We start from the raw sequence: 21,229 nt of genomic DNA, 5'->3' as shown, positions 1-21,229 counted from the left end.
TTTAAACAAAGAAAACAATCTGAAGTTGTCTTTATTTTTAAGTTATTGTACCGCCATTTTAACAGTCCGTCCCACTTGGGGGTAGATTTTTCTCCATGTGGCCCTCGATCTAAAATGAGTTTGACACCCCTGCTCTAGTCTCTAGTGACACCTGTGTTTCAAATTTTAATCGAGGGTCTTTGAACGCGCCACCGTTATGTGCATCCATCCATCCATCCATTTTCTACCGCTTATTCCCTTCGGGGTCGCGGGGGGCGCTGGAGACTATCTCAGCTACAATCGTGCAATGAGATGCAAAAGTGAAACTTGCACATAACTTTCTCCTATGTTGCCATAAATAGATTATTTATATCTTTATCGTTCTTCTATATTGCCTCATCCTTGTTACACTTTGACGCCGCTGTATACAATCTATTCAAGGCATGCCTATGATATTTTAAAATGTATACTTTTTTAAGTCAAAAATGTGTTTGTATCTAATGCCCCTGTATCTAATGGGGTCATAATTTCAGTCAAAAAGAAACATTAATAAGGAGTCCTGACAGGCCGAGCATCTACATATGTAATCCCACCACTCACCACACGTTGGCGGTAGTAAAATGTGTCTAAGCCGAAAAGCAAGCAAGAAAAGAAGAAGATTTACCCGGAAGCAGGACTGTCACTTTTGTAATTGTTCAAAATGGAATAAGAATACTTCGTGTCTTCACAAGGAGACATAATTTATGTTCAGTTAATTGAGTTTCCTCTTTACGAGTGACATGGAGACGGTTGAACAAAGTTCCACACCTGAACTTTCCGCTGCGATGCGGGCAAAAATCGAAAGAAACCGACAGCGGGCGTTGATGCTCCGACAAGCCCGAATAGCAAGCCGTCCTCTGGCCGCAGTCCAGGGCGCCACTACGGCCAAAGTCTGCAAAACCATTGACTCTGGTGCGGGCTTTTTCATCGAGGAGGAGGACGGCGGCGAAGAAGAGCAAAGGACCAATAAGGTTGTGCACCAGCCTGGTAAGGGGACCCATTTTTATCATCTGTTTTTTCAGCCCTTTGTGTTTATTATTCTCTGATCCATTGGTTGCAGCCCCGGTCATAGAGCCAGACTATCTTGTGTGTGATGACTGTCAAAAGCCCTTTATGGACTCCTACCTTAGCAACAGCTTTGACCTGTCTGTGTGTGACAAGTGCAGGTACACACATCAACACCATTTACTGATCTCATTGTTCAAATAAAGCTGATCTTTTTTTTTTTTATTGCATAGAGACAATGATGTGAAGCATAAGTTGATCTCCCGGACTGAGGCAAAGCAGCACTACCTTCTGAAGGACTGTGACATAGACAAGCGAGAGCCTACGCTCCGATTTATACTGAAGAAAAACCCTCACAATCCACACTGGGGGGACATGAAGCTCTACCTTAAACTACAGGTACCCGCTAGGGATGGGCGATACCACACTTTTAGGATTCGATACGATACCGATACTTTTTCTCGCATTTTCATCGATACCGATACCAATAATTTCTTATTGGCAATTTTTTGTCAGTCAAAAATATTATTACTATTGTTATTATTTAAGACAAATACAGACCATTTATACCACATGTATTATGGTCAATATATAATAAAAGTAAAATTAAAATAAATAACATAAATATGAAAAATAAATTAAATATTATATATAATAATAACTATATATTATATATAATAATAATTAAATATTAGGGCTTTCCAATTAACAGTCAAATCCGAATTGCAAGAAGCTACAGTTATTTTTTAAAGTTTGTGATATAATTAGCAATTAATGAAATATGAAATAGGCTAATGTTTTCGAAACGTAAGAAATCATGTTACAGATTAAAACGAAAATCACATTCAATCATATATTCAAGATTTTCTTGGAAAAAAATAAAACTAATGCAAAGATGAAGAATCTCCAAATTGTATCTCTTTCTTATCTTGTTTTAAATACTCAAGCAATTTTCAACTAGGGATGATGTTTGATAAGAAATTATCGAGTTCGAGTCTATTATCGAATCCTCTTATCGAACCGATTCCTTATCGATTCTCTTATCGAGTCCAGATAGGTTGTTGTATATGGGAAAAAAACCCACAATATTTGGTTTAACAAAATCTCACTTTTATTATATAAGAAAACAATTTAATCTAAAAAATAAATAAATATTGACTGTTACCCCCCTAAAAAAATAAAATAAAATAAATAAATATTGACTGTTGTTACCCAAAAGGATATTAAGTGTGATTTTTCAGAAAAACAAATATATAAGATAACACAAAAACAACCTGTCTCTGTGATCACTATAGGTGTATAAATAATACTATAGTGTTAAATAAAATCAGTCCCTTGGGCACAAAACTGGAAATTATACAGCTCTCCAAAAAGTGCACTTCTGCTGCTATTTGACATAACTGTTTGTTATGATGCTTTGACATTTTTGCACTTTATTTCTTTATTGAAAGAAAATTCCATGAAGAGAAAAGTTGTTTGCAAATGTGGTTACAATGCTAAAAAATGAAAAGTTAAAGCTAAAAAAAGAAATGCACTTTATTGAGTTAACATTATTTCTTTATAGGGGGAAAGATGTTATGAGCTAGGGAATATAACAACTACACTACCCATCATGCAACGGGAGTGACGAGCATGCGCGGTAGCCCCGAAAAGTGTTGCATGTCGTCACCCGTGAAAGTAAACATCAAGAACTCAGCCAACACGCCTCGTCTGCATTATTTATAATTAGACAGACAACACATATACAGTGTGATTTTGTTTTGTTTACAAGGAAAGAAAAACAAAAGTTAAAAAAGGGAGATGTGTTGTATATATATGTATGTGCTGCGGTTGCTTTAAGAACGTTGCGATAGCTGCCGTAAAGGAGGTGCGTTGCTAGCCTGGTTGCTATGTTTCCGGTGGGTCGTAAAAGTGTTCTGCATGTGTTTGTACCCTGCTCAAATCTCTCAGTAAAGTTATTCATTGGATTATACCTTTTGTTTTGAACTTTATTACACCTTGGAACGCTTTTTCCCGTCCATTTTTTTCCTGCTTTCGCTATCTGCGCCTAATGACTGAGCTACGTGACTGATTTCTTGTGATGTCACACGGAGCATTTCTGGTCGGGACGGGATTCGTTCCGAGGGATTCGAATGAAGAACCAACTCTTTTCTTTACTATAGTGGTCTCGATAACGAGTACCCTATCAGTACCCAATAGCAACAATTCAAAAATCCTTTATAAATATATTTATTGAATAATACTTCAACAAAATATGAATGTAAGTTCATAAACTGAACATCAAATCAAGTAGGCTATTCCATTCATTACAATGCAACAATGCAATATTCAGTGTTGACAGCTAGATTTTTTGTGGACATGTTCCAAAAATATTGATGTTAAAGATTTCTTTTTTTGTGAAGAAATGTTTAGAATGAAGTTCATGAATCCAGATGGATCTCTATTACAATCCTCAAATAGGGCACTTTCTATGTGTAGAAATCTTTATTTATAATTGAATCACTTGTTTATTTTTCAAAACGTTTTTAGTTTTTTTTTATATCTTTTTTTCCAAATAGTTCAAGAAAGACCACAACAAATGAGCAATATTTTGCACTGTTATACAATTTAATAAATCAGAAACTGATGACATAGTGCTGTATTTTACTTCTTTATCTCTTTTTTTCAACCAAAAATGCTTTGCTCTGTTTAGGGGGTACTTGAATTAAAAACATTTTCACAGGGGGTACATCACTGAAAAAAGGTTGAGAACCACTGGAATAAAGGACCTACCATTGGCTCCGCTGTAAGATGACTTTTATTTACGATTTAAAATGCATTAAAAAAAAAAATTACATCCATTTTTTCGCAATCCTTATGTAAGACAAGAACACTTTAAAAAAAAATTCAACTCGTAAATAAACACTAGTAAAGTCAGCTAACAATTGAGTTAATGGGAGTCATGACATCTTTGCGCCCATAAAACCCAATAAAAAATGTCCAAAAAGCCCCAACAATACTCCATTTCCATTTCGTGACCTGAATATTAACAAAACGTAAGTGATATTGTTATATTAAGCGCTAACATAAAGGACGTACTTTTAGCCTCGCATTGATCACAGGGAGGTAACCAGCCGATGCTGCGATATTTACATAATCAGCTGGTGAGCTGCTCTCTCACCTTTTGAGCTGGTGATTGTTATTTCTAGATTATAAATCATGCCTCTCACCTGGATAGTAGAAGGTTGTAGCCATATACCAAGAAGTTTGTCAACTTTGACAGCCAATTTAGACCAGGTGATGGCAAGAAAGCCACAAAAAGACGCCCGTTTGCACCCATCTTTTTTTTTTTTTTAACCCTTTGCGAGGATTATTATTCTTTATCTAAACGGAAGTTCTGAACATCCCATTAGTCGTCATCCCAGTGAGAGCAGACATTGTATAGTAAGTGTATTGAGGCCTGGGCCAATATTCAATAAGTCAATTAATCGACGATAAATACAAATTTAATCGGTAAGTTTTCCAGCGTCGATAAATCGCTGTGTGCATGCTTCAAGAGCATTCACGCTTTTTGTCGCTTTTAGCAGCTATGCGCGTTTGTGCCATAGCGGAATGAAAAGAAGGGGGTGACTCATCTTGTCCTCATTAAGTGTCTTTGACTCTTTGTGAGGCGATTGGATAGTGGACATGGATAAAATGATCATGCAACCAAATGCCACCGATATGGGAATAGTTCAGTTTAAACCTTTGGAACAAGATGAGCTTATCAACACCAAGGAGCCATTTTGCCGAATGTGTGCGAATACAACAAATAAATAACAAATAATGTACAACTCTACCACTGCCTCCATGATGAATATTGAAGTGCAACTTTGTCAATACGTTATTTAGCTATTTTATTTACTGTTATGACAGTGTATATTTGAGCCCCCCATTCCCTCCTTAAGACCGTCAATCAACATTCTTGTCTCAAGGTGCCACACATTGGAGCAATATGCAATAGTTGACTTAAAAAAACATTTGGCTCTATGCAGAAAGACTCAGAGCTTTAGCTTTCATGCTCCTAAACTTAATAACCGGTTAAACTATACAGTGATTATAATGTAATCATATTACAAACCCCGTTTCCATGAGTTGGGAAATTGTGTTAGATGTAAATATAAACGGAATACAATGATTTGCAAATCCTTTTCAACCCATATTCAATTGAATGCACTACAAGATATTTGATGTTCAAACTCATAAACTTTATATTTTTTTTGCAAATAATTAACTTAGAATTTCATGGCTGCAACACGTGCCAGAGTAGTTGGGAAAGGGCATGTGGAAACGGGGTTTGTATATAATAATGCAGGTATAAGTTAACCATTTAAAAGGATATACACTTGTATTTCTCATTACTGTAGAATTGTTGACCATTGTACTGTAATTGGAAAGTTAATACATTTATCCTAAATAAACAAAAAAAATAATTTGACTCTTATTTCTGTTAGCAAAACTTTAACTTGGAAATAAAAGCAAAAAGTAAGCAAAACATCACTTGATGTCATTCTTGCTTCTTTGTCCTTGATGAGTGGGTATTTTCCATCCACTTTGAAGCTCAAATCTTACATATTTGGCTTTATCGTTATTTTTTTCCTCCATGTGTTACTTTGCAACATTTTTTACTGGCGAGTTGCGAGGCTGTCTGTGCTTCCTGTGTGTGTAAATCTGGCGCTCCCCCCACCGAAAAAAAAAGGTTGTAAATGACTAGAGAGCTCACCATGTTCAGTTAATTCTACTGTTAAACACACTCAACTGCTGAGTCATGCACAGAGTGAGAGACAAACACGAGGCTCAACAATTCTGATTGGTGCACATGCCTGTCATAAAAATGCAGATGGTGGGGAAAAAAAAATTCAGCCTCTTACGGTTATCGCACTAAATAAAACATCGTCTATTAATCATGCAGCCGTAGCAACAATTATAGCTGAGATGAAACAAACCAAATATAATGTAGATATCAAACATGTTTTGATGTCTTTCCCCAAAGAGTAAAGAGCAACACTCTCCCTTTGCTGTAGAGACAAGTATGTTTTTTGTATTTACAATTATGTGCTTACATTTAAAGTCATAGGCAACCTTTTTGGTGACTGACCAAAACCAACCTACTAGCAGAGCAAACATGTTTTCTCAGGACCAGAAAGAAGTGTGGAGAACACTGCTGAAATGACATTACTTTGAATATTTGTCCTATAAGTTTAAAAAGTAGTTAACTGCTAAATTAGTAAACTGGTTTCTACATTTGAAAACAAGTGTATTTATTTAATTACCATCTCATGGTGATTGGTCCCAGAAAGCAAAACACAACTAGATAATCCGACGTTCAGAGAACTGAGCTGTGTTAAAAGTAGACAGTCCTTGCACAATGTTTCTCATTATGCACTTTCAATTTGTTTTGTTTGGGGTGACAGTTTCTAACAAGTCTTGTCTGAGTAGGTGGAAAAGCGATGTATGGAGGTGTGGGGTTCTGAGACAGCTTTGGAGGAAGCCAAGGAGATGAGGGAAGAGAACAGAGAAGTGCAGAAACAAAAACGGTTCAACAAGAAAGTAAAAGGTTGGTTGATTGCTGGATCCAAAAGAAACCTACAGATGGGAAAATATTTAATCACCTGCTGTTTTGTAAGTTTACCATATTTATGAACTGTTTATATATTTACAAGTACAAAATCATCACAGATTATATATTTCTTACTGTACATATCTTGGGGGATAAGTACTTTGTGGTAAATGTGTTTTGTCAGAGCTGCGCAGAGCAGTGAGGAGCAGCATGTGGACCAAAGATACCAGCGCCCACCAACATCAGTATGGACCAGAGATGGTGGTAGATCTGGAGGAGGATCTCTACAAGAAAACCTGCTCCACCTGTGGACATGAACTCACCTATGAGAAGATGTAAAACGGACATACCAGGTTCAATACCACTTAGTTTTTCCACATCTCAAACCATTCAGGTCAAGTTCAAGTATTGAAAGAAGTTATTTAAAAACTGGCAACAATTTATATTTGGTTTACCTGCACTAGATTGCTGTAAACAAATAACCTGGTATTTGTCTGCAGAACATAATGCGGTTATAAGAATGGTTAATCCATCCATTTCCTACCTCTTGTCCCTTTTAGCATAGCTAGGTAATCAAGAGCTGATGATTTATGGTCACATTTCATATGTTTTTGAGCTGTAGCCATGCTACGTTTAACTTAAGTTAAACAAAAAATTACTAAGATGACAGCTTTTCTGGTGGGTAAATTGGATTTGTCAAATAGTTAAAAATGCATCAATTTCACACATTTGTTTGGTATGAAAATAGTTTTTATTTTAAAAATCAAATCTTTTGTGAGTTTTGGCACCATCAAATACCAATGAATCTTCAGTGGCATCAACTTGCAGCTCTTCGATCTCACCCTGTGGAGAACAAATTAGATGGGAATGTTGTAAATATGAATATAGCAGTTTGTAAAACCAAAATAGATGATTGTATGGTGCTATTATACAATATTGTCACAACTGAAAAATAAAGTGTCGAATATTTCAAACTGTCTAAATCTAAACTTTGGATATGTATGACTATGGAGCATCTTTTAAGTATACATGAATACAGTCAAGTCATAAGTTTAAAATGTATACATGTTCTGCAATTTGTCCCAATTCCCAAAACAAGGGACATGGAGATTACATCCAAGCAATTGAGGTCCAAGTGTACTGCCCTGCTGCAAACACCTCGTGTTTTAGCATTATGCTGGCAATATAAAAGAACATAAGCAATTTAATTTAGACTTATCACTAGGGATGATGTTTGATAAAAAATTATCGAGTTAAAGTCTATTATCGAATCCTCTTATCGAACCAATTCCTTATCGATTCTCTTATCGAGTCCAGATAGGTTGTTGTATATGGAAAAAAACACAATATTTGGTTTAACAAAAGCTCACTTTTATTATATAAGAACAATTTAATCTAAAAAATAAATAAATATTGACTGTTGCCCCCCTAAAAAAATAAAATAAATAAATATTGACTGTTGTTACCCAAAGTATATTAAGTGGGATTTTTCAGAAAAACTAATATATAAGGTAACACAAAAACAACCTGTCTCTGTGATCACTATAGGTGTATAAATACTAGTGTTATAAAATCAGTCCCTTGGGCACAAAACTGAAAATAATACAGCTCTCCAAAAAGTGCACTTCTGCTGCTATTTGACATAACTGTTTGTTATGATGCTTTGACATTTTTGCACTTTATTTCTTTATTGAAAGAAAATTCTATGAAGAGAAAAGTTGTTTGCAAATGTGGTTACAATGCTAAAAAATGAAAAGTTAAAGCTAAAAAAAGAAATACACTTTGAGTTAACATTATTTCTTTATAGGGGGAAAGATGTTATGAGCTAGGGAATATAACAACTACACTGCCCATCATGCAACGGGAGTGACGAGCATGCGCGGTAGCCCCGAAAAGTGTTGTTGCATGTCGTCACCCGTGAAAGTAAACGTCAAGAACTCAGCCAACACGCCTCGTCTGCATTATTTATAATTAGACAGACAACACATATACAGTGTGATTTTGTTTTGTTTACAAGGAAAGAAAAACAAAAGTTGAAAAAGGGAGATCATGTCATATATGTATGTGCTGCGGTTGCTATAAGAACGTTGCGCCAGCTGCCGTAAAGGAGGTGCGTTGCTAGCCTGGTTGCTATGTTTCCGGTGGGTCGTAGAAGTGTCCTTCATGTGTTTTCTACCCTGCTCAAATCTCCCAGTAAAGTTATTCATTGGATTATACCTTTTGTTTTGAACTTTATTACACCTTGGAGCACTTTTTCCCGTCCATTTTTTTCCTGCTTTCGCTATCTGCGCCTAATGACTGAGCTACATGACTGATTTCTTGTGATGTCCCACGGAGCATTTCTGGTCGGGACGGGATTCGTTCAGAGGGGTTCGAATAAAGAACCAACTCTTTTTCTTTACTATAGTGGTCTCGATAACTGGTACCGGTTCTCAAAAAGGGATTAGAGTCCGAGAAATTCTTTTCTTATCGAACAACCGGGAAAACCGGTTTCGAGTATCATCCCTACTTATCACTATGGCAGAACTCTGGGCAGCCATCCAATTAATACATAAAATAGTGACTCAATGGCTTAAGGAAATTTAGTCGAAACAAAAAAGTATTGATTACAGTCTACATCAAGTTTATAACTCTGCTCTTAGTAAAGAGTCATTACTGTATCAAATAGCCATGTGACCACTTACTTCCACAAAATACTTGTCAATGAGGTTGTGTGCTGCCTGGTACACCATCTCATTTTCATGGTTCTGGAGACTTTCAATGCGGTCCAGTCCCCCCAGCTGTTCAAGTAGCAAACTTAGTTTCTCTATTTCACCAAGCTTCTCTGCTGCCTACAATGCATTAAAGCGGGAACTTAAAGCCTGGCTCAAACCGATCAGTCAGTTTTTAGATCAAAGTGCAGTGCTGCCTCACCATGTAAATGTTGGTGATGGCATCCAATATCACCAGAACAATTTTGGCGTCCTTTACTTCTAGCAGGTTGACGATTGCCTCAAGTGCCCCACTATGCACCAGGTGGACCACCTGCTCCACAGTGCCCCCACTGGTGATGTTGGTCACTGCCCACACTGCCTCTCGTTGAGTCTTGAAATCTCCCTTGAGGAAAAAAACTAAATGTAGTTAACTGCGGCCTGTTTAACCATTTATAGGGTATACTCAGACACTGGAACAAAACTTACATTTCTAAGTAACTCTACCAGAGGGGTGATCAGGCCGCATGTGATGAGCTGCTGGATTTGCTTACATGGCCCGGCTGCAATGTTAGACAACGCCCATGCAGCTTCCTTCTGCACACTAATCTTTTGGTGCTTCATGAGCTGAGGAAGGATGCCAAGAACTCCAGCATCAATGGCTGTTTGTGTCTGCAGGTCTGAGCCACTCACGATATTCCCAATGGCACGAAGGGCAGGGGTCTGAGGTGGACCAGTCCAAAATAACAGTTTAGCCAACTAAGCCAGTTTTTAGAAGTCAAACCAAGATAGGAAGTTACCGTGACTTTCAGCTCCTTTAGGCTCATGAGTTCCACCAGCCGCGGGACAATGCCAGTTCTCACCACGATATCAATACGATCGTTGTCACCGTCTGTTAGGTAGGAGATTGCCCAGCATGCATCTGACAATATGTCCTTGTCCAAATGGTGGATAAACTGGATCAGAGTAGGGAGCAGCTGTGGGAGTTTAACACTAGTTAGAACATTCATCCACAAACCCATCCTCAACCTACTCAATGCAATTTTAAAAACAGTGATACCACTCCCTCCTCACTCCCAATTCTGAATAATCAGCTCAGACAGTCTTAAGATGTGATACAGCCAGGTAAATACCTGTTGAACGGCAGATATGGATGGATATGGGTTTTTATTTCTGCACAAGTTTGACAACGTCCATGTTAGGTTACGTAGATATCCAACCTAGAAGTGACAAGATATTTATGGCAACCTCCAAGAAGTATGGGTAATATTTAATATCTTACTGGGGTCTCTGGAGAGACACGTGCCAGTAAGGCTGGAATGGCATTACATTCAATGAGGATGTCTCGATATATGGGGCCATCACCTGCCAAGATTACATTTGTGATTAGTGAAAAGGGTATTTTCAAAACAATTATATAATAACAGCTTAATGTCCGTATTATCTTACAATTCCTGACATGATGCCCTCAAATCAAAAATATGTTGTCTCACCTGCAATGTTGCCAAGAGCCCAGACAGCTTGTTCACTGATGTGCAACAGTGGTGAGGCAAGCAAAAGAATTAAGCTGGGTACAGCTCCATGCTCAACCACCTACATACAGAAATCAGATTATTTTCAAACATTTCAGTTAGTCATACATGTGTTCCAAAGCAGTGCCTCACCTGCTGCGTATGCCAAGATGTTCCAGAGGCGATGTTGGTCAGAGCCCAGGCTGCTTCAAACTGAAGAGCGGGCTCGTCAGCCATACTCAAAAAGAGCACAAAGCGAGACAGGAGTCCGGTGTCTATGATCTCCTTCAGGGGAGGGTCACGCTCCTGAGAAAGTAGTTTTCTGGAGGAGACAATGACAGGTACCACATTTTAACCCTTCTAAACCAACTTTCCCCTATTAGTCATAACTGAAAGACTACTGAAACAGTTGGGTTAGATTTAGTGTTAAGACTGAGACACCAACATGTTAACTTCACAATGTATCGTGAAATAGCAGTGAAGTTGTTCATGATTCAAAGTCATTATGGCTCTTCTGATAAGTGTATTATAGTACCATAATAATGCATTGTTAGAAAACATTAGCTTTGTCTCTTAGCAATAACATTGCAGATGTTCCTAATTACATTTTTTCCAAATGTTTAACTCCTAGTACAGATTTTGATCATGATCCACTAAAGCACTGTTAACCGCGCCAAAGCACATTTGAAAGAGTAGCAACAGGTGAATGTGCTTGCAGGTTATTTACACATGGATGTTTAATTTTTCTCCCTGTCACGTGTAGCTGCAATAGCAATATGAATTTTTATTTTTTTAGCCAGTCAATATTTATAAATAATAATAAATGGGTTATACTTGTATAGCGCTTTTCTACCTTCAAGGTACTCAAAGCGCTTTGACAGTATTTCCACATTCACACACTGACGGCGGGAGCTGCCATGCAAGGCGCTAACCAGCAGCCATCAGGAGCAAGGGTGAAGTGTCTTGCCCAAGGACACAACGGACGTGACTAGAAGGTGGGGATTGAACCCCAGTAACCAGCAACCCTCCGATTGCTGGCATGGCCACTACCAACTTCGCCACGCCGTCCAATAAAGTGAAAAGATATGTTCCGGTGGCACACCGCTTCAGCATCACTGCACTATAGTGTCCAATAGAATAATGCTATAGGGTTCAAGTCACATGTGTCAAACTCAAAGCCTCAAGGGCAGGTCTGGCCCACGAAAGCCAGGAGACATGCGGCATGGCGTAGTGGGTAGAGCGCCCGTGTCAGAAACCTGAGGGTTGCAGGTTCGCTCCCCGCCTCTTACCATGCCGTTGTGTCCTTGGGCAGGACACTTCACCCTTGCCCCCGGTGCCGCTCACACTGGTGAATGAATGTTGAATGAATGATAGGTGGTGGTCGGAGGGGCCGTAGGCGCAAATTGGCAGCCACGCTTCCGTCAGTCTACCCCAGGGCAGCTGTGGCTATGAAAGTAGCTTACCACCACCAGGTGTGAATGAATGATGGGTTTTTAACATGTAAAGCGACTTTGGGTACTTAGAAAAGCGCTATATAAATCTCAGGTATTATTATTATTATTATTAATAAAGCACTGCGTTATGGCTAAATGTTGTCCTTTAACTCTGAAAAATGGATGTATCACATGCTTCAACTTTTTTCTCCAAATTCCACATACTGTTTTAAATCCTGCGCGGGCCAAAAAAATTTAATTTTATCTATAATCAAACAGTGTTACTGTTCAGTGTAATGTTAGTGGCCAAAAATGTTATATACTTGTAAATAAAACATCTGCCTTGTTTTTAAATACATCCCAGCAGGCACAATAAATTGACACGTTTACACATGCATGTCCTTTAAAACATTGCATTCATAAATTGAGACAACATTGATGGCCAATGTTGGATTCACATTGTTGGGAAATGACCAAATTTTAATGGTCAAATAAAACGTCACAACCTGACATTGAATTAACGTCAAAAAGTAGGTTGTATCTGTGTTGTAGAACATTGGTTGGGAAATGACCAAAATTCAATGGTCAATGGAGTTCTTCAGAATGCCACATTGATAAAACATTGTCAAAATGCGTGTTGTTCCAACTTTATTTGTATATTTACTAGACAGGGACAGTACAATTAAACATTGCTACCCACAGGTAACAATGTCAAGTACATAAGACTTCTAGCCACAGGCTAATTGCAACCATTGTCTCTGGTTAGGCTTTCAAAAAAAAAAAGTTGAGAAAAGTGAAATGCATACAAAAGGATTATGACCAGTACAAAAATAAACACATTGAAAATAATTGGCCCCATTTGTCCATACTCCATCCAGTTCTAGTGCTCACACTTCTGATTTTCCTTAAGCCACTTTTTCAGTTTTGTGGAGAAAAGTGAATGTCCGACTGTGACTTTAACTCCAGTGGCAAAGAGTTCCACAGATGTGAGGCCTTCGCTGAGAACGCAGACTGACCCAGAGTCGTATGTTTGAGTTGCTCAACGTCAGGACCTAATTCAACAAATGTAGGCTGACCATATTCTGAAATCCCAAAAAGAGGACACGTATGCGTGCCAAGGCGGGCAGCACGCCAAGGCCGGGACTAGGTGAAAATTTGCCAATGATACTCGAACTTGCTTTATAAATATATTTATTTAAATAAAGCATTTTTTCTCCTCTGTTGACAGCAGTGTTGGCGCTAGGGATTTTCAAAATGGGGTCCCAGGGACCCATCAAGTCATAAAAATGGGGTCCCACAGTAAATTTTTGGGGTCCCACTTTTTTGTAAGTGTTTTGAAAAAAATGATAAATATGCATTATCCTGTTATATCTCACATTCTATATTGTGTTTTGGAAAAAGGTTGTCATAAACATTACTTAATTCATTAAAAATAAAACAAATTTGGATACATATGTAAATGTATAGATTATAAACATTCATTCACTTTCTTCTTTCCTTCATGGATCTAAACTTTACCACTGCTGGTAGTTTTTTCTATGTTTTTATTTAATAAGATGTAAGTGTATTTATTTCAGTATAAAAGTGTTTTGCTTGGGTCATGAAATGATAATGGTGTGCCAGGGCATACAGACATTTTATATTTAACGCATAAATCTCTGGAGTCTACATCAACTTCAGATTTATTCCTCATTTCAAAATGTTTGTTTTTTTTTATGCTGTTTTTTTGTTTGTTTTCCGCCCTTTTTTGTCAAACAAAACTATGTTTTTTATGGCAAACAAAATATGCAAAATCTTCAACCAAAAATATTTTTCAAAGTGGAATATTTGATGTGAAGTAATCGGAACCTTGGATAGGTCAATAATTCATAACATTGATTTTGATTCAATATTATGTTTTGAGCAATGACAGTTTGAAAGAAAAAAAAACAGCTTTGTTTTATTAGTCAACATTGCAAGTTTTTCTAAATGACATTTCACCTTTAAGCTTTTTTATTTCACTTATGTTTTTGTTTATTTTAATAGTATTTTTAGAATGTGCCGTGGGCCTTTAAAACATTAGCTGTGGGCCGCAAATGGCCTCCGGGGCACACTTTTGACACCCCTGCTATAGATAATACAAAATTAAATGTGATAAATCTATGGATAAAAAGCAGAGCCTGGCAACGCACGCGCGTTTATCATAACTCTCTCGCTCTCTCTGTCCCTCCCTCACCAATGCTGCTATGCGCACAATTTGTTTTTAACCCCTTTTTAACCCTGGACGTACATTGAAAATACACGCAACCATAACTGAAAATGCCGGACATTTGAGGCATTTAAAAAACTCCGCCCGGACAGTCCTTACCGCAAAAGAGGACATGTCCGGGGAAAAGAGGACGTATGGTCAGTCTAACACAGGGGTCGGCAACCCAAAATGTTGAAAGAGTCATATTGGACCAAAAATACAAAAACAAATCTGTCTGGAGCCGCAAAAAATTAAAAGCCATATTACATACAGAGTGTGTCATGAGATATAAATTGAATTAAGATGACTTAAAGTAAACTAAATGACCTCAAATATAGCTACAAATGAGGCATAATGCTGCAATGTGTACATATAGCTAGCCTAAATAGCATGTTAGCATCGATTAGCTTGCAGTCATGCACTGACCAAATATGTCTGACTACCACTCCACACAAGTCAATAACATCAACAAAACTCACCTTTGTGCATTCACGCACAACGTTAAAAGTGTGGTGGACAGAATGAGACAGAAAAAGAAGTGGCATAAAACACGTCCTAGAAAGTCGGAGAAAGTTATACTTGTAAACAAACTACGGTGAGTTCAAGGACCGCCAAAATTAGTAGGACAAAACGGCGCTCGCCAAATACTCGAATCAGTGAAGCATGTTTAATATAAACAGTGTGCTTTATAACAATTAGGGAGGTTTGCGTCATGTTTGTCCTCCTACGGAAACCATATTAAAACAAAGCCTTTTTTTTTTCCTCATCTTTTTCCATTTTTCAAACATTTTTAAAAAAGCTCCTGAGAGCCACTAGGGCGGCGCTAAAGAGCCGCATGCGGCTCTAGAGCCGCGGGTTGCCGACCCCTGGTCTAACAGATGTCAATGTTTCAATGTCTTGTGCCTGCTTGGTTAGGCCTATTATGCTACTGTATTGTTAATGTCAGTCATTAGGGTGGTGCTTGAAGGAGCCACGTGTTTTCAGAGGTGGTACTTAGTGGGGAAAGTTTTAGAACCACTCGACCAGATATAACAAAACCACGAATGTACTATTTTAGCATGTTTCGCTCACCTGGCAGCCTGGCATCCTCGAATTCGAGCATCCTTGCACTCAGATTCAACATCTTTGACAATTTCCTCAATGCTCAAAGTTGGGGCCTGCGTTAAAGAAGACGCATTACAGTACGTGCACGTCAGGAAGATGAATGGTGGTAATGTGGCTTTAAATCAAGTGAAGTCATTCAGCTGACTTTGTCGTCGGAGATGTATGTTGGCGACAGGGCGTCGTCGTCGGGCAGTGAAGACAGCCTTATGTGTCTCCTCTTCATGAAGTTCTCGTCCTTTTTCATTTTGCGCAGCTCCACGCACTCGGAGACCCTCTTTTCGCGCAGTTTCTGGAGAGAACACCACGAAATGGTAATGTACAACTTAAGAAATAAAACAATAAACTCACGGCCGTGTCTTTTCCCATGTTCTTAAATTTACTGAGGCGCTCCGGCTTGGCGGCATCCTTGGTGGGCATGGCAGGTTTAGTTCCAGGTCACGTCCCAAATAATCTCAGCAGCTAACGTGAAGAGATCGATCGTGGCCATGTTATAAATAACACGACGGCGGCAGGTGGAAGCAATTGTCTCATTAACGCGGTGCGCGTCATTTTAAGTCAATTTGCGCTTATAAATCAGCGTTTTTCTCTCGAACTAACGTGCTTCTAACTATATTAGATGTTATGACATGGAAACTTTAAACTTTTGCCCGCGATAAAGAACTACAGTTTAAAGTCTGCGTTGCCAATAGCTCTATGTCGACGATAGATGGCAGCATAACACATGTCCAGTTTGTCCACCTAGTGGAGGGGTCGGCAACCTAAAATGTTGAAAGAGCCATATTGGACCAAAAATACAAAAACAAATCTGTCTGGAGCCGCAACAAATTAAAAGCCATATTACATACAGATAGTGTGTCATGAGATATAAATTGAATTAAGATGACTTAAAGGAAACTAAATGAGCTCAAATATAGCTACAAATGAGGCATAATGATGCAATATGTACATATAGCTAGCCTAAATAGCATGTTAGCATCGATTAGCTTGCAGTCATTCAGTGACCAAATATGTCTGATTAGCACTCCACACAAGTCAATAACATCAACAAAACTCACCTTTGTGCACTCACACACAACGTTAAAAGTTTGGTGGACAAAATGAGACAGAAAAAGAAGTGGCATAAAACACGTCCTAGAAAGTCGGAGAAAGTTATACTTGTAAACAAACTACGGTGAGTTCAAGGACCGCCAAATTGAGTAGGACAAAACGGCGCTCGCCAAATACTCGAATCAGTGAAGCATGTTTAATACAAACAGTGTGATTTATAACAATTAGGGAGGTTTGCGTCATGTTTGTCCTCCTACAGAAACCATATTAAAACAAAAACTTTTTTTTTCCCCTCATCTTTTTCCATTTTTCATACATTTTTAAAAAAGCTCCAGAGAGCCACTAGGGCGGCGCTAAAGAGCCGCATGCGGCTCTAGAGCCGCGGGTTGCCGACCCCTGACCTAGTGCGTGTGACGTCACAACTGACGGTCTCTTCCTCAGTAAAGGAAAGTGTGGTAGGTCGTTTTCGCCTCTTAAAAAAATACCCCAATGCTAAATCATAATTAATTCATTGGGACGGCGTGGCGCGGTTGGGAGAGTGGCCGTGCCAGCAACCTGAGGGTTCCTGGTTCAATCCCCACCTTCTACCAACCTTGTCACGTCCGTTGTGTCCTTGAGCAAGACACTTCACCCTTGCTCCTGATGGGTTGTGGTTAGGGCCTTGCATGGCAGCTCCCGCCATCAGTGTGTGAATGTGGAAATAGTGTCAAAACGCTTTGGAAATAAAAATTAGTTACGTGATATGAAGTCGAAATTATGAGATTAAAAATCATGATTATAAGGTACAAAAAAACGAAATTATAAGGGAAAAAAAGTCGAATTAAGGTGATAAAGTCATAAAAAGTCAAAATTACTCAACAAAAAATGGATATTTTGAGATAAAAAGTCGAAATTATGGGATAAAAAGTCATGATTATAAAAGACAAAATTATGAGATTAAAAAAAAATCGTGTTTTTTTTTACATTAAAAAATCAAAATTATGACACATGAAGTCAATATTTTTAGATAAAAATCGAAATTATGAGATAAGAAAGTCGAAATTATGAGATAAAAAGTCATGATTATAGGATACAAAAAGACGAAATTTTGAGGAGAAAAAAAGTCCAACAAAGTACAACATGAAGTCATAATTATGAAATAAAAAAGTCGATATTTTTAGATTACAAAAATCAAAATTATGAAACAAAAAGTCGATATTTTGAGAGAAAAAGTCTAAATTATGAAACAAAAAGTCGATATTTTGAGATAAAAAGTCAAAATTATGAAACAAAAAGTCGATATTTTGAGATAAAAAAAAAAATCGAAATTATGAGATAAGAAAATCGAAATTATGAGATTAAAAATCCTGATTATATAATTTAAAAAAAACGAAATTATAAGAAAGAAAAAGTCGAATTAAGGTGATAAAGTCATAAAAAGTCAAAATTATTAAACAAAAAGTCGATATTTTGAGATAAAAAAAATCGAAATTATGGGATAAAAAGTCATGATTATAAAATACAAAAAGACAAAATTATGAGATAAAAAGTCGATATTTTTAGATTAAAAAATCTAAATTATGAAACAAAAAGTCGATATTTTGAGATAAAACGTCGTAAGTATGAGATAAGAAAGTTGAAATTATGAGATAAATTGTCATGATTCTAAGATACAAAAAGACGAAATTATGAAGAGAAAAGAGAAAGATAAAAAGTTGAAATTATGAAATAAGAAAGTCAAAATGATGAGATGAAAAGTCATGATTATAAGATACAAAAAGACGAAATTATGAGGAAAGAAAAGTCGAACATAGGAGATAAAGTCATAATTACGAGATAAAAAAGTAGATATTTTTTGATTAAAAAGTTAAAATTATGAAACAAAAAGTCGATATTTTGAGATAAAAAGTCAAAATTATGTGATAAGAAAGTCGAAATTATGAGATGAAAAGTCATGACTATAAAATACAAAAAGAAAAAATTATGAGCAGAAAAAAAGTCGAACATACGAGATAAAGTCATAATTATGAGATAAAACGTCGATATTTTTAGATTAAAAATTCAAAATGATGAAACAAAAAGTCGATATTTTGGGATAAAAAGTCATGAATATGAGATAAAAAGTTTAAATTGTGATTTTAATGGAATAAATGGGCATCCATAGGAAAGGCTGAACAATAGGAGCTTTTGTATTTTTTCCCCACGAGAAAGATTTATACTAAATTCCTCCTGGTAGTGCATGTACAAACACTCAATACTGTTACAACACCTCCAATAACCTCTAGAATATGGTCATTTGAGGCGACTTATCTCAAAATGTGCACTGCACCCCCAAGCAAGAAGCATTACAGAATGTTTTTCTGATAGTTTGTGTGTGTCTACGTATACTAAACAACACATAATTGATCCTTATGTTTTCATTAGTAGATAGATAGATAGATAGATAGATAGATAGATAGATAGATAGATAGATAGATAGATAGATAGATAGATAGATAGATAGATAGATAGATAGATAGATAGATAGATAGATAGATAGATAGTACTTTATTGATTCCTTCAGGAGAGTTCCCTCAGGAAAATTAAAAATTAATTAAAAATTAATGCAGCACAGTGGATGGGTGATTAACACTTTTGCAGCACAGTTAAGGCCCTTTTGGTCCCAAGTCCTGGTTGCATGCAGGCAGGCTAATTTTACAGTGTAAATGTCATTTTCGTAACTATAAACCATCACCCATTTGCCAGCATATAAGTGCATCTGAGATAGCTTTAAAACAATCATCTTCATGTAAACGAGTCTCTGACCTGCCTATACTATTTTCTGTGTTGGCAAATTGGCACCAAGTCATGTTGCCCAATGAAGCATGAGCAGTGTGTATGGAGCATGTGGCGGCCATATTGAGTAACTTGCAGGTGTGAACAGTGTTTGTGTGGGTATTTTTTTCACACGTTTTACCTTTGCGCTATATATGTTTTGGTCATTTTCTTAATGACAGCCGTTTCCCTTCATCATGGGTGGGAAACATAATGGGAGGATACTGCATAGGGAAATGTGTCTCATTAGTTGTCAGCCTACCTCACCAGTCACCATTTTGATCATTTACATCCTCTTATTTGTTTCAACATCTTCACTGAACGACAATGTAAGCAAAGACGTAGCTATTCACAAATGCTTGTTGTAAGAATGAGGTAATATACAAAAATACTTTGATATGAGCTGCTCTTAAGACTCCGATCTGCCTGCTAACTTGTTGACCCTAGAAGTGTTAACGGTTCCTCAGAGACACTCCAAAGGGTGTGGACTACTTCGGTCTCGCCTTGTTGTCTTTACAGTTTGAACAATGGGAGATGATTGGCGGAAAATTCCACTGTGCAGGTTTACAGGCTTTCAGACTCATACACTACTAAACTACACGATGCAGTACATGCAGAAATGATCAGTTACAGTAGGGGTACACACTAGTAATAATAGATACTTTTTAAAAAAATACTTATCATCCAATGCAATAAAAATAGAGAATGCCATAGAGTACAAGAAGCAATTACTGATCGATGAGGGAGTTAAATATTGGTAAAAAAAAAGTTCTACCAAAATAGCCTATATCTTTAGCTACTAAAAACACAATTTTTACCAGGCTATCACAACATGTACTAAGACCTGAGCCGACAACAAATGATATGTTGACCCACAGATTTTTGGCAATAAACAATATAATTGTCAGCATTATTTGAGACCAATTTAAGCTCTAATGTAATCATAATATATAATAATATTGCAAGTAACTATTTGAAATGCATCATACTTGTATTTATTTATACATCTTTTTACCATTGTAATTGGAAGGTCAATAGCTTTTTTATTATTCTAAATGAGTAGATAAACATAAAATGGACTCTAAATATGTCAGCAAAAACTGCACATCAATAAATACATATTGAAGTGTAATTTTTCCCATGTTGGGTAGGGTTTTTTTTGGTGCCATTACTTTCCAGAAAATTCGGCATACTGCATGCCTCGTTCATCCGTGTTGATAGGCTAATCTTGCTCATTCAGTTAGAAGTCAAAATATTCCCATAATAGGACATTTGGATTTGCAATCATTTGTATTCCTCCTTAGTTTTGTTACTTTTTGGTTCTTCTCACTAACGAATAGCATGGCTCTGTCGCTGAGTCCCACCTCTACTCACAAAAACAACAATTGTAGATGACCGACAAGAGTGTTCACTCCGTCCGTTCATTTAATTCTGTGATTGAGCAAACACGCTCAGGTGCTGAGAGCAATGCATAGAGTGAAAGCTCTCGTATGTTTGAAAGCAAGAGCTGAAAAAGCAAATATACAAGGATCTGGCAATTTATCAATGCCGGCAAGTTCATTATGATTCCATTCTATTAATTTACTTATTGATTATCGGCCCAGGTCTACATCACTGAATGTTTACCAGAAAAAAATTGTGAATTCCTGCCTTGTAATCGAACGTATAACGGAATACAATTTTAGCATGACATGAAAATTGTAAAAGGAAAAGAGCACGTTTATTTAGTGTTTTTTTTTAATTTTATTTCAGTCAAGTACATGTATTGATATACAACATTATGTACATATACAGAAAGACAGAACAATTTTATTTCATTTTGA

The 21,229-nt window shown here is 37.2% G+C and overlaps 2 protein-coding genes across 2 annotated transcripts; one reads left to right on the top strand and one right to left on the bottom strand.

The window, feature by feature from the left end:
* The first annotated feature begins 614 nt into the window (after nucleotides 1-614).
* xpa (xeroderma pigmentosum, complementation group A) lies at nucleotides 615-8,709 on the top strand. Its single transcript, XM_062032550.1, has 5 exons — nucleotides 615-1,005; nucleotides 1,079-1,184; nucleotides 1,257-1,422; nucleotides 6,481-6,598; nucleotides 6,786-8,709. The coding sequence occupies exons 1-5, from the start codon at nucleotides 759-761 to the stop codon at nucleotides 6,938-6,940; spliced, it is 792 nt and encodes a 263-aa protein (XP_061888534.1). The 5' UTR covers nucleotides 615-758; the 3' UTR covers nucleotides 6,941-8,709.
* Nucleotides 7,330-16,075, bottom strand: kpna7 (karyopherin alpha 7 (importin alpha 8)). Its single transcript, XM_062032549.1, has 12 exons — nucleotides 15,915-16,075; nucleotides 15,712-15,855; nucleotides 15,534-15,619; nucleotides 10,956-11,124; nucleotides 10,785-10,884; nucleotides 10,574-10,656; nucleotides 10,425-10,511; nucleotides 10,092-10,268; nucleotides 9,781-10,014; nucleotides 9,515-9,697; nucleotides 9,286-9,432; nucleotides 7,330-7,444 (listed from the first exon to the last, which is right to left on the bottom strand). The coding sequence occupies exons 1-12, from the start codon at nucleotides 15,981-15,983 to the stop codon at nucleotides 7,358-7,360; spliced, it is 1,566 nt and encodes a 521-aa protein (XP_061888533.1). The 5' UTR covers nucleotides 15,984-16,075; the 3' UTR covers nucleotides 7,330-7,357.
* Nucleotides 16,076-21,229: the final 5,154 nt, after the last annotated feature.

Source organism: Entelurus aequoreus, linkage group LG22, assembly GCF_033978785.1.
Source record: "Entelurus aequoreus isolate RoL-2023_Sb linkage group LG22, RoL_Eaeq_v1.1, whole genome shotgun sequence".
NCBI classification, from domain to species: Eukaryota; Metazoa; Chordata; class Actinopteri; order Syngnathiformes; family Syngnathidae; genus Entelurus; species Entelurus aequoreus.
Note: the sequence above shows the minus strand (reverse complement) of the source record. Positions and strands in the feature narration are given on the sequence as shown.